This window comes from Anastrepha obliqua, chromosome 6, assembly GCF_027943255.1.
Source record: "Anastrepha obliqua isolate idAnaObli1 chromosome 6, idAnaObli1_1.0, whole genome shotgun sequence".
Classification (NCBI taxonomy): Eukaryota; Metazoa; Arthropoda; class Insecta; order Diptera; family Tephritidae; genus Anastrepha; species Anastrepha obliqua.
Genome location: NC_072897.1, coordinates 47,877,696 through 47,891,469, shown reverse-complemented (window position 1 = coordinate 47,891,469; position 13,774 = coordinate 47,877,696). Strand labels below are relative to the sequence as shown.

At 38.3% G+C, this 13,774-nt stretch overlaps 1 protein-coding gene across 1 annotated transcript; it reads left to right on the top strand.

Annotated features, from left to right (window-relative positions):
• The first annotated feature begins 8,407 nt into the window (after positions 1–8,407).
• On the top strand, positions 8,408–9,370 carry LOC129250481 (uncharacterized). Its single transcript, XM_054890107.1, has one exon. It carries the CDS (start codon positions 8,408–8,410, stop codon positions 9,368–9,370), a length of 963 nt encoding a protein of 320 aa, XP_054746082.1.
• Positions 9,371–13,774: the final 4,404 nt, after the last annotated feature.

Sequence of the window (13,774 nt, the reverse complement as noted above, 5' to 3'; positions counted from 1 at the left end):
GCATAGGCCCATATTGTGAACTCTTACATCCTGTCAAACTCAGAAATCAATGTCACAGAAACTGTATTGCAAAAAGAAGATTTCCCTTACATAAATATTGATGAGGCTTTAGAATTTGCAGAAGTTCGTATTGCTTCTAACGGAAGTAACATCGTTTATATTGTAGATTTGCCAACCACTCAAAAGGATAATTGTAGAAATTTAATTATACGAGCGGTAAAAATAAGAGAAAAAATTAACAAAATATTGTTTAAATCCATTTTGAAATTTAGCGAAAATAAAATATTTGGAATTTCAAATAATTGTAAATCCTATAATAATCTAATAATATGTTCGCTAAAATTATAAATATAAGCAACACATCATGCATACCAAACTTGTTGAACAGCCGCGCGGCTAACTGCAGTGTAGTGAATAATCAACACATTCCTACAGTCGAAGAAATATCACCCGGAATATTGTTCCTTAATCAGTATGAGGGAAGCATTCGTGTGAACGGCGACCTGATACCACTAAAGGGCACCTTTATAATACGGCATCACAATGTCACTATCCAAGTAAACAACAAACTAATTGCAACAGATGAAATAGCGAATCAGCATCCAATGCCAGCGATTCTCCAACCTATGGCAAGCTCGGAAGTAATTGAAGAAGTGCTTTCTTTGGAAATGTTAAAACAGCTACGTGTGAACGACAGTAATTACATTGACACTTTGAATATGGGAAATAAAATAAATTTTTTTATTAACGCTATACTTATCTTATCGTTGATAATGATACTTGCGTACATCGGATACAAAACATACCAAAACCGTAGAAATCAGGATCAGCCACCAATCCTACAATCTAGAGATAAAAACTCATCATCGCTTACCATAGGAATAGAAGATTTACCAAGTCAATTTCAACCAACGTCATCGAACGTGGACGCTCGAAATTGAGGGTGGAAGAGTTAACTTCACACAAATTTAGTGCCCGCTTTGTTGTCCACACGCGCAATAAAAGTAACCAAACACCGCTTCCGCTGGAATCGTAAACAACAACAACGCTCACGGGCAAACAGACATCGAACCGTGAGAAAGATACCTGCTGGAATTTGCTGACATCGCTCTACTACACCTCACTGCAGTCACGCGGCCCATCTACGTGACAAATTCACGATATTAATTGTAAGCAAATTTACTTTTGTCAAAATTTAAAAATTGTAAGTCAGTCCTCAAGTAGCACTCAATAAAGGAAGTCGAAACACAAACACAGTGTGTTTTAATTCGGCTAATTTGTACAAGTACACTGGCTCTGCTCAGTTTTTGGTTTCTGTATGAAATCAAATTTACGAATGCCGACGACATTGCTTTTGCATTTCTATGTTCCCTTGATAAACGAAAATTTATTCAATTTATATTTTCAAACAAATACAATGCAAATAAAGATTTGAAATTGTGCGCCAACATTTAAAATCAAAGTAACTTTAATGTTTGTTGATTCAATTTAAAAAGAAGCATATAAACAAAATACATTATACTATAAAACGACCTCACATTTTGTTGTGTGCGTTTTAGTAAATTTAAAACTTCATACAAATTTGAGGAAAATTTTTACTAATTTTTCGACTCGAAATTAATTTTAGACAAGAATTCAAAGAGCATATTGGTATATTGATGAATATATGTATATATATGTGTATCAATATATATATATATACATATATTATGTTAGTTATGTTTTTGAAAAGTTCAATTGCATCTTCAATTCTTATGATGTTACATATGCATACGCACACGCACTGCAGCAACAATGACCTATCCCACGACGCATCGCCTTATCATATTTATGTACATTTGAATATGCATTCATTTGTTCTTTTGCCAAACGAATATTTTTTTCAATTTACATTTATTACAGGGAATAATATGCATATGTATGCATTTTCTAGATAGAATAAAACTTTGGAATTTAAAATAAATAAAAGAAAACTTTAAAGAAACGTATTTGTATGGGACAACTAAGTTCTATTGCATCTTTAATAAATATAGTGTTGCACGCATACGTATGCACTGAAGCAACATGACCTACCTCACGAGCATCGCCTTATCATATTTCATGCAATAATTAGGGAGTAAATATCGTAATGATCAAATTCCTGCCTAACAATTGGCAAAACAATTCTTTTCTGCATATGCATCTACATATATGCATGTGCGTATATGCACACTTGATGCTCTAGCCTATCTACGTACATATTTGTGTTCTGAACTTCAAGCAAAACAATGCTTATTAATATACATAGGTATATGCATGTACATACAACCGCACACGCAGGGCACTCACTTTATTCCTCTAAATACGTATGTCGTTCAAAGCTAAAATTCTATGCCTAGCGACTACAAGACTACAATGCATTCAAAGGCGCAGGCGTAGCGGCCATCATTCTAGTCGCCATGGTACTGAACAGCCTAAAATAGTCGCGGCGACGCTGAACAGTTTCAACAAAAACTCATCATCAAAAAATTCATTGATGAATTCGAGCTCATATTTCTACAAGCAAAGTACTTTCATTCATAAAACGAGCCGCCATATGCCAATTTTCTCGACCATTCCAAAATAGTCAATATTGGAATATTTCGCGTAGAATTATTTGCCAATATTTGATAACTCTTGAATTTTTATCAAGCCGAGTGGCCGCGGCTCTGTACATACATACTATGTATGCATTAATATATGTATGTAAATATCGCACTCTAGACCACACCGCGTTTGCAGTAGTGAATGCTGTTGGTGAAGCAATAACGAAGGGTCAACTACCTTACTACTGTTCTGTGTACACAGCAGAAGCTATAGCAATATACAAAGCCATAATAGTTGCATCAAAAACGAATGAAAAAACAATCATTTGTTCGGATAGCAAGTCTACAATATCAGGCATCATGAACATAAGAAACAAATCACCCCTTATTTCAAGCATACGGAGCATATTAATTGAGCATCAATATAAAGTCAAAATTATGTGGATTCCTGACCACGTTGGTATTAAAGGGAACGAGCTTGCCGACCAAAAAGCTAAGGCTGCAGCAATGGAACCGTTGCACACATTTGACTGTATGCTTAAGAAGGACATCTGCGGACTAATTAATAAATATTTGGAAGCAAAAAGAACTGAGGCATGGAGAACAGTGCAACACCATTATGCAAGCTTAAATACAACTGGCGCTAAACGCAACTATCAAGCCATATGCCGTACCAAGGACATCACTGCCTTCATCCGACTCCGTATTGGACACACAATCGGTACACACTCCCACATTTTAATTGGTGAGAGGCCACCTCCCTGCCCCTACTGCACCCTGTCAACATTAACAGTTAAACACCTGTTGGACGACTGCACGCATTTTATGAATCTCAGGAACACAAGTTTCAACAACCATCTTCCATCGGAAATACTAAAGACTCCTTCTCAGGAAAACATTAAGAAAATGGCAGATTACTTAATTAGAGCGGATCTGAGAAAATTGATTTAAACCATAAGTCTCTTTACTTAAACATCTATGTAAATATTCTTCCGTATATCCTATGAATTTACCTTTCACATAACTTAATTTCTTTAATTCATGTGTTGATAGTGCCTAATAATCGTTTCCAGAAAATTAACTCTCTAATAGCTTAACTTTTGTAGTAAAAAAATAATCTTATTAGAGTAGTGAGCCGTAAGCCCTGGCAGCTAGTGCTCCTTTTTTATTGTAAAATAATAATTTATTGTTATTTTCCATATATTAAATAAATAAATAAATACCGATATGCTCTTCGAATTCTTGTCTAAAATTAATTTCGAGTCGAAAAATTAGTAAAAATTTTCCTCAAATTTGTATGAAGTTTTAAATTTACTAAAACGCACACAACAAAGTGTGAGGTCGTTTTATAGTATAATGTATTTTGTTTAAATGCTTCTTTTTAAATTGAATCAACAAACATTAAAGTTACTTTGATTTTAAATGTTGGCGCACAATTTCAAATCTTTATTTGCATTGTTGTTAAGCCAGATTCTGGCAAACTATTCTAATAGAATAATTTGTAATAATAATAGAATAGAATAAATTAATATAATATTGAATTTAAATAATGAAAATGTATTCAAGCTTAATATAATATTAAGTTATTTTATATTTTTTATTTATAAGTATATAGTATACTTTACTGTTTCTCGCTGTCGCTTTTTCTTTACCTGTTTCTATTTACTTCCGAGCATTGACTCTATTTCTACAGCTATACTTTCCGTTCTTCCTATTTCTATTTACTTAACTGCATACTCTCTCTAACTCTCCACATAGTGTTTTTCCATTTCCGCTATTTCTTGTATCTTAGTTTTAGGCCTAATATAAGGACAGAACATGGAAAATAAAGTCACTTTTTGAATTGTAATCGGACGAGTGCGGTGTTCCTTTTTAATTACGCGGCGCTACAGGCAATATTCATTTTAGTTCACGCTTCCACCCTTATAAAGTTTTTTTTTAAACAATTTAAATATCTTCACAAAACAGTGAAGAATTTTCATGGCACCCGAAGGACATTAGTGCGAAAGTGAAAAAATAATTACTGTAATGAATAATAGTTCGAGAAATCTATATATATAAATGTGAAAATCTGTTCCTATATTCGCTTAAAACTCGCGAACGGGCTCACCTATCCAAACCAAATTTTTAGGCTTTGTTTGGACTATTCAGTAGATGGTTTGTGTTTTAAAATTTTAAGAATCGGATACCAGGGTCTCGAGAAATAGGCCAAAACGTGAACCCGGGTAACCCTAGGATGTGTTTGTACAATATGGGTAGCAAATGGAAGCTGTTGATGATTCTATAGTATAGAGTATTTTTGATGCCGCTCCGTGGCTAGGGTCTCGAGATATCGCCCAAAATGTGGACCCCGATAACTTAAGGATGTGTTCGTACAATATGGGTAGCAAATGGGAGCTGTTGATGATTTCTATAGTATAGAGTATTTTTCATACCGTTCCGTGACTAGGGTCTCGAGATATAATCCAAAACGTGGAACCGGGTAACCCTAGGATGTGTTTGTACAATATGGGTAGCAAATGGAAGCTGCTGATGATTCTATAGAATAGAGTATTTTTGATGCCGCTCCGTAACTAGGGTCTCGAGATATCGCCCAATATGTGGACCCCGATAACTTAAGGATGTGTTCGTACAATATGGGTAGCAAATGGAAGCTGTTGATGATTTCTATAGTATAGAGTATTTTTCATACCGTTCCGTGACTAGGGTCTCGAGATATAATCCAAAACGTGGACCCGGGTAACCCTAGGATGTGTTTGTACAATATGGGTAGTAAATGGAAGCTGCTGATGATTCTATAGTATAGAGTATTTTTAATGCCCCTCCGTAACTAGGGTCTCGAGATATAGACCAAAACGTGGACCTGGATAACCCTAGGATGTGTTTGAACCGGTACCTTACCTGTATATAGGTGACCACCACAATCAAATTTTAAAAAAGTACAGAAAAGGCTATTGTGACATCTTTAGAAAGTATGTTGAATGAAAAAAATCAACTAATTCAACTGTTTAAACATTTTACGAGTTCTATAAAGAAAACTTAATATGAAAAATTTCTTGCGATATAAAACAAACATTTTATGTATGGTGGTGCGAAGCCCACTGGGTGATGCTAGTAAACAATAATTTTGTGTACATAATTTGTGAACTAAAATACGGAAGTTATTTAAAAGATATATATAAAAAACACATTAATAGTGACAAAAGATTAAAAGTTGGTGATTTGTGTAAGCTAATAATTAAATTAAATAACGAACCGAATAAATAAAAGAATATTGTCTGCGCGGTCCGTTGACAACAAAAACAAAAGTCGTCTCGCAAAACAAACAAATAAAAACACAGACAGCTAAACTAGTATATGTACATACATATGTATATATGCATATACAAAAGTTAGTGCAGTGATTTGGAAAGTGAAGTAACTGAAAAAGTGCAGTGACAGTGAGCCCCCAAAAAACAAAACAAAAAAGAAAAAATAATATATCTATCCAAAAAAAAAAATAGAAAAAATGGTTTGAAATTGAAATAAAATGCCTATACACATAAAATATAAATAAAATAAAATATTTATATTCAAAAAAGTTAAAGAAAAAGCATATAGAACATAGTTACGAAGGGGAGTGAAACTGTGTGTACGTCATATTCACCGGTTCACCAACTGTTCACCACCATTATCCACCGTTACATAGGACATCGAGGGAGGAATGTGCTGCAACTGCGTGGCCTGCGAAAGGGAAGTTGAAGCTGGAAACAAACCAGTTCACGATAAACAGGTATTGAGTGCGAAAAATTGAAGCTAGAAATTGGCTTTGTGATTGACCGAGATTATTACAGTTGCTAATAATCGTCTCACAGTACAAGGGCTTCAATTATTGGCATCTCGTGTATCCACTTCTTATATGCAAATAAACTTATATACTTATATTATATATATACATATCTATATACATATACATATACTGCCTATGAAGTGAAGGATACAGTGGGACCCGAGGTAGAGGAACTTGTTTGTCGCCAAATAATTTGCGAGTACTATTTTTCGATTTATTTTCGGAATTTTTTTTCAAAAAATCAAACGAAATTGCGGTTTCTTAATCAGCCGCAATATTTTCAAAAAAAAAAATTTTTTTTCGACAATACAAATTTTGTTTGAGCAAAGACTCAATTGTTCGCTGCTTATTTTCGTCTCATTTTCGTTGGTTCTGGTCAAGTTTCAGCTATTATATATTTCAGTATTTATCGCTTTCGTGCTGACAAGCTTCCAGAACCGTTTTCATTTTACAAAAGCCACAGGCTAAAGCAGCGAACTTTAATCTCAAAACATGAGTAAACCAAAGTCGGCTATTTCAAGTCTCTCTCCCAGTAAGGAGATAATGGACTTAAAGTCTTTAAAGCGCCAGAGAACTGTTGCAAAAACCAGCATAGTGCGCATAAAAACTGGTCTCCTTGAGAAGACCATGTCGCTAGATCCAATCGAATTGGAGTGCCGACTCGACATATTGAACTCCCACAGCGAAAAACTCATTAAACGTCAGTCGAAAATTGAGGAAATCGACGAAGAAGACATTGCCCGCGGAGAGTTAGAGGACTTAATTGTATAAACAAAGTCCATTATAAAGTCCATTCTGGCGAGAAATAAATCGTCAATTGCCGAAACATCTTTTATTGCCCCTCACAGCTCGCGACTACCAAAAATGTCGTTACCTACATTTAAAGGAGAATATTACGAATTTAAAAACTTTATGAGTCTGTTTGAGAGTTTCGTGCACAATGATCCCACAATCCCGGATATTGAAAAATTTAATCATTTAGTATCATGTCTATCCGGTGAAGCCTTAGGCACAGTGAAATCCTTCGGAAGAATGTCGGAAGAAAATTATCCAAAGGCGTTCGCAAGTTTGAGAAAGGTGTATGACAATAAATGCCTGATATTCTTTAATACAGTGTCTAAACTTTTTGAATTGTCAAAAATCCAAAGCCCTTCTGCGTCGTCTTTGCGATCAAAGATTGATACAGTGTCTGCAGTATATGACTCCCTCTTTTCGCTGGGTGACGATAAACTTATTTCAAATGCGATGTTCATTCATATAGTCATGTCTAAGGTTGATCCCACTACTCGGTCAAAGTGGGAGGAGCAACTTGACTATGATAAGCTGCCGCTTTGAGCTGAGTGTGAAGCTATGCTAAACAAGAGATACCAGCATTTATCAGCTGAAGAAGCTTCCTCATCCCAACAAAGGCCAAACAATGAAGATACGCGGCAGAAAACAAAAAATCAACAACACTCAAAGACAACATTTATCGCGACGAATTCCAAACTGCCGATTTGCCTTCACTGTGGTTCTAAGGATCATTATTTGACAGCTTGTCCAAAATTCCAAGCGCTTACTGCACTTAAAAGATTTGAATTTGCAAAATCTATTTCCCTGTGCATAAATTGCTTGCGCAAGGGACATACGGTCTCAAAGTGCAGAGCAGATCGCTGTTGCAACCGTTCGCATCACACCATGTTGCATCAATATCCGATCTCCTTTGAAACCGAGCCGCAACCTTCGACGTCACAGGCCATGCATATTAGCAGCCTGCCTGGCCGAGTCATGATAGCTACAACCGTAGTTAATGTAAAGGCCAGCTCCGGTGTTTACGTGCAAGCGCGAGCTCTACTTGACTCCGGTTCTCAAGTCAACTTTATGAACGAAGAGCTTATGCAGAAATTGCGAATCTGAAAAGAAAAATTCGCTCTAAATATAGTTGGAATTGGCAATTCAAATAAAAGGGTCCAAGCTAAACTAAAAACCTATATAAAATCGAGGATCAACAATTTTGAGGCGGGACTTTTGGGTAATGCGTTCGATATCAGTCAATCATCCAAATCGGACTGTAAACACAAATGGCTGGAAAATTCCACAAAATATTGAACTAGCTGACACAAGTTTCTACAAATGTCAGAAAATAGACATACTTTTATCAGCTGAAATATTCTTTGATCTGTTATCGGTGGGTCAGATCAGAACCAGCCCAAGGCAGCCAACGCTGCAAAAAACTGTGTTAGGCTGGATAATTTCAGGCAAGTATGCCACAAATAATAGTTCCAATGCCCAAGTAAGTAGCACATTATGTCAATTTGAAGAAAGCGTTGCTAGCATTGATACTACAATCCGAAAATTCTGGGAATTGGAAGGAATACCTGCACAAGTAAATTCCACACGACTAACTCCAGAGCAGGCAAAATGTGAGGAATTTTTTTCGAAAACCACACAGGTTTTACCATGTGGAAGGCTTCAAGTCAGACTGCCATTCAAAACCGACCGTAAATTACTCGGTCATTCGTATGAAACCGCAGCTCGGCGGTTTCAGGCGCTGGAGAAAAGGACGCTGAAAGATCCAGTACTTCGTAAAATGTACCTGGACTTCATGCAAGAGTATCTCGAATTGGGGCATATGAGTCTAACAAATAATCGACTCCAGAGTGAGCCGCACTATTTCATTTCGCACCAGTGTGTGTTAAGACCGCAGAGCACAACTACCAAGTTGCGCGTAGTTTTTGATGCTTCGAGTCGCACATCAACACAAGTCACGTTGAATGAAACATTGATGGTCGGACCGATCGTTCAAGAGAAGCTTTTTCACGAAGATGTATCGTCAAATATTGGTGCACGAAGACGACAGGAACTTCCAGCTCATAGTGTGGAGACAGGATCCATCGGAGCATTTGCAAATTTTTCGATTAAACACCGTAACATACGGCACAGCGCCTGCACCATTTTTCGCCCCACGGTGTCTGCAAATGCTATGCGACAAAAATAAAGCCAAATATCCACTCGGTTCCAAAGTCATTCGGAATGACTTTTACGTCGACGACCTATTAACAGGATCCGACAGTATAGAAAGCCTCACTCAGATACAACAGGAAGTAAATAAAATTTTAGAATCGGCAGGCCTGAAATTAGCAAACTGGTTTTCCAATCATATAAGCTCATCGGATAGCGGAAGTCTCCAAAAATTATTGCAGCTCAGCGATACGACTCCACCAAAACGCTGGGAATCCACTGGCAGCCGCTTCATTCTGGAAGATAATTTTAGCGAGCTGCGAGCAACTAAACGTAATATTTTATCAGTTTCCGCTCGCCTCTTTGACCCTCTTGGTTTATTAGCCCCGCTAGTTACCAATCCTAAAATCTTATTACAAGAGCTTTGGATTCAAAAGCTAGACTGGGATGAGTCGATTCCATTGCGGCTTGACACTAGCTGGCAAAACTTTAAAGCCAACTTGTTGCAGCTTCCATCAAATAGCATTCCTCGGTATGTAAATACAGAGTCGAGTGCCAGCTGCCAAATTCATGGCTTTTCCGACGCTTCAATAAGAGCGTATGGCTGCTGCGTATATATACGCAGCCAATCCGCTAGTGGTACGAAATGCACGCTGCTTACTTCAAAGTCTAGAGTAGCTCCGCTGAAGACTAAATCTCTTCCGCGTTTAGAGCTCTCGGCAGCCCATCTTCTTGCCAAATTATGGTCAAGAATTTCACCAATGTTGAGTCGACCAATAGAACAAACAATTTTCTGGACAGACTCCGAAATAGTTCTGCATTGGATTAAAACGCATCAATCGTCGTTGCAAACTTTCGTCGCAAGTAGAATGTCCGAGATACAAGAGTGGACCCAGAATATGTCGCGGCGTCGTGTGCCCACAAAACAAAATCCAGCGGATCAAGTGTCTCGGGGTTGTAACGTGGACTAATTGTGTAATTCAATATGGTGTAGTGGTCCCCAGTTCCTCCTAGAGGACCCTGCTACATGGCCAAAAAATGTCAACTTCAGTCTCTCTCCAGAACAAGAAGCACTCGAGAAGAAGAAGAATGCAATTACGTTAACCGCAATCAATGCCACAACAAATCCACTTCTCGAAATAATTGACAGGTTCTCATATCACAGAAAAGTGCTTCGGATTTTCGCTTATATACTCAGATGGCTTCGAAAAATACGAGAGCGAAAAGCAGAATCTGAAATAATACCCACGGCAAAGGAATTACAATTGAATTACAATCCTTAAAATTGTCGAAATAATTCAACATTTTGAATTTAGCGATGAAATAAATAAATTATCGAAAAATAACGTACTTCCCTCAAGTTTGCAGAAATTAACTCGATTTCTGCATGAACACTCGGAATCATCATTATCGTTTAAATTGATTCGAGTAGGTGGCCGTTTATTAAACGCGCCAATCCCCTATGATGCTAAGTTCCCTTTGCTATTACGCAAAGACTCGCACTTTGTGAAAGCATACATCCGGTTCCTACATTTTCGTAATCACCATGCCGGTCCAAAGGCATTGGTAGCGCTTCTGCGAGAAAAAATATGGCTGGTAAATGCTCGAGAAGCCTGTAGTCGAACTGTAAGAGAATGTATTCACTGTTTTCGTTATAAGCCAAAATTACAAGGTCAGATCATGGGCAATCTAACCGCCGATCGATTACGCGCCCAACGGCCCTTCACAATATGTGGGGTAGATTACTGCGGGCCCATTCACATAACCTTAAAAATTCGCGGTCGCCCTCCCGTGAAAATGTATATTGCCATTCTCGTGTGTTTCGCTTCAAAGGCAGTTCATCTAGAACTTGTTACTGATTCAACTGCTGATAAATTTATTTTCGCTCTCAAAAGGTTCATTGGGCGCCTAGGGATGCCAGCCAAAATATACTGCGACAACGCGACGAACTTTGTGGGAGCAGATAGGAAGCTGAGGGAGCTCCGGGAAGCCTTTCTGGCACAGAAAGAGGAGATTCTCCAATACGCCGCCGACGAAGGATTCATCTTCGCCTTCATACCTCCGAGGGCACCCCACTTCGGCGGCCTGTGGGAAGTAGCAGTGAAGTCGGCCAAACATCTGCTGGTGCGCGCCGTAGGCAACGCGCTGTTAACCGCCGAAAAAACCGCAACGCTTTTCGTCGAAGTAGAAGCGGTACTGAACTCCCGACTGCTCGCACCACTCAGCAACAACCCCAACGACGGCGAGGCTCTAACGCCGGCGCATCTACTAATCGGCTGCCCCTTGCGAGCTTTGCCACCGGAGAAGGTACCCGTCAACCTCAGCCGCTGCTTAGAGAGATGGCAGCTTGTTTGCTCTCTCAAGCAACAATTTTGGCGCGCGTGGTCGAAGAGCTACCTTCTGGAGCTTCAGCAGCGCAACAAATGGGTGCACCCGCAGCCCAACCTCCAACCAGGCCAACTCGTCGTCGTCCTCGAAGACAACGTACCACCGCAGCATTGGGTGCTCGGTCGAGTAACCGCAACCATTCCCGGAGCGGACGGCAAAATTCGAGTCGCAGACATTGCTACTAGGTCGGGTGAAGTACAACGCCCTATCCACAAACTCGCCGGGCTGCCGGTGGAAAACAAGAATTGAAGGCTGTTGGATTCCTCCAAGGTGGCCGGTGTTAAGACAGATTCTGGCAAACTATTCTAATAGAATAATTTGTAATAATAATAGAATAGAATAAATTAATATAATATTGAATTTAAATAATGAAAATGTATTCAAGCTTAATATAATATTAAGTTATTTTATATTTTTTATTTATAAGTATATAGTATACTTTACTGTTTCTCGCTGTCGCTTTTTCTTTACCTGTTTCTATTTACTTCCGAGCATTGACTCTATTTCTACAGCTATACTTTCCGTTCTTCCTATTTCTATTTACTTAACTGCATACTCTCTCTAACTCTCCACATACTGTTTTTCCATATCCGCTATTTCTTGTATCTTAGTTTTAGGCCTAATATAAGGACAGAACATGGAAAATAAAGTCACTTTTTGAATTGTAATCGGACGAGTGCGGTATTCCTTTTTAATTACGCGGCGCTACAGGCAATATTCATTTTAGTTCGCGCTTCCACCCTTATAAAGTTTTTTTAAACAATTTAAATATCTTCACAAAACAGTGAATTGTATTTGTTTGAAAATATAAATTGAATAAATTTTCGTTTATCAAGGGAACATAGAAATGCACAAGCAAATCCCTTGCAAAATGCCGTCGGCATTCGTCAATTTGATTTCATACAGAAACCAAAAACTGAGCAGAGCCAATGTACTTGTATATAATTCACTGTAATCAGCTCTGCTAAGAAGTTCCCCGCTGTCGAGTTGAGCGAGGTGAAAAAGTCTTCACGGTCAGACTTCATTTTTGACAATTCGCAGTATTCGTAGCTCGTGAGACTTCTCTATACATTAACGTTCTCTGATTTCTTCTTACATTCATTTGTTGTATTGGATAATCACTCGGTGTTTGATTTTTTCCGACAAAAATGTTGAGCGTTGCCGTTTAAAATTTCATTTCGACCGATTATGTTCGGCATTTTAACATATTTTTGCCTGTTCGCGCTGTAGCTATACCGAAGCTCGTTTCGTACAACGTCGTTTCGTTTTCGATCCGCGATGACTGCGCTGTCAGCAGAGAACGTAGGCTGCGACATTATCGTTTGCGCACCCTAATGAACGTGTCTGCCATTTACGCTAGCAGTTAAATTTTGAATCGGAGGTTGGCTTTGAACACAAAACATAGCGTTGTTTGTGTATGTATGTGCCACGGTTGGTACACTATATAAGTTTGTACTTACATTAACTTGACCATTAGCGACGGCTGATAACATATATATTTTCGCTTGCCCGTGAACGTTGGGCAAAGATACTGGGTAGACCGGTGCAGCGCCGCCATAATACGTCGGCAGCGAGATGCCATCGTTGGCTCCCGAACTACTTTTATATACATATGTAGGTATATCGGTTTGCAAAGGCGCCGTAAACGTTGCACCATTTGCCGTTGAGATCACACACGTATATGAAATTGATGGCACCGTCACTGTAACCGGAGACGAGCTACTCAGTCACCTTTCTTCACCATGCATATGCTCAAAGGAATTTTCTACTTCCTTACTTTCATTAAATATCGCACTATTATTCGTAGCACTCGTAAAACGTTCTTTATTGAAATGTTCGCACAGTTTTCCCACAAGTTGTGCTTTATTACCGGCAGCGGATAACCCTAATTCTCGCAATATCTGACGCGATTGCTCAACTTTTAATTCGCTGAATTTGGGCATATAGTATGAATTAAAATAATCTGTTTTTGTTTTCGCGTAGGGCGCCAGTGCATTCCACTTCTGAAAATTGTCACAAAATATTTTATTGTACCGAATAGTTTCAGGATATT

Bases quoted from the DNA above. Each gene is read 5' to 3' on its own strand.
- LOC129250481 (XM_054890107.1), top strand. From the start codon at position 8,408: ATGCGTTCGATATCAGTCAATCATCCAAATCGGACTGTAAACACAAAT.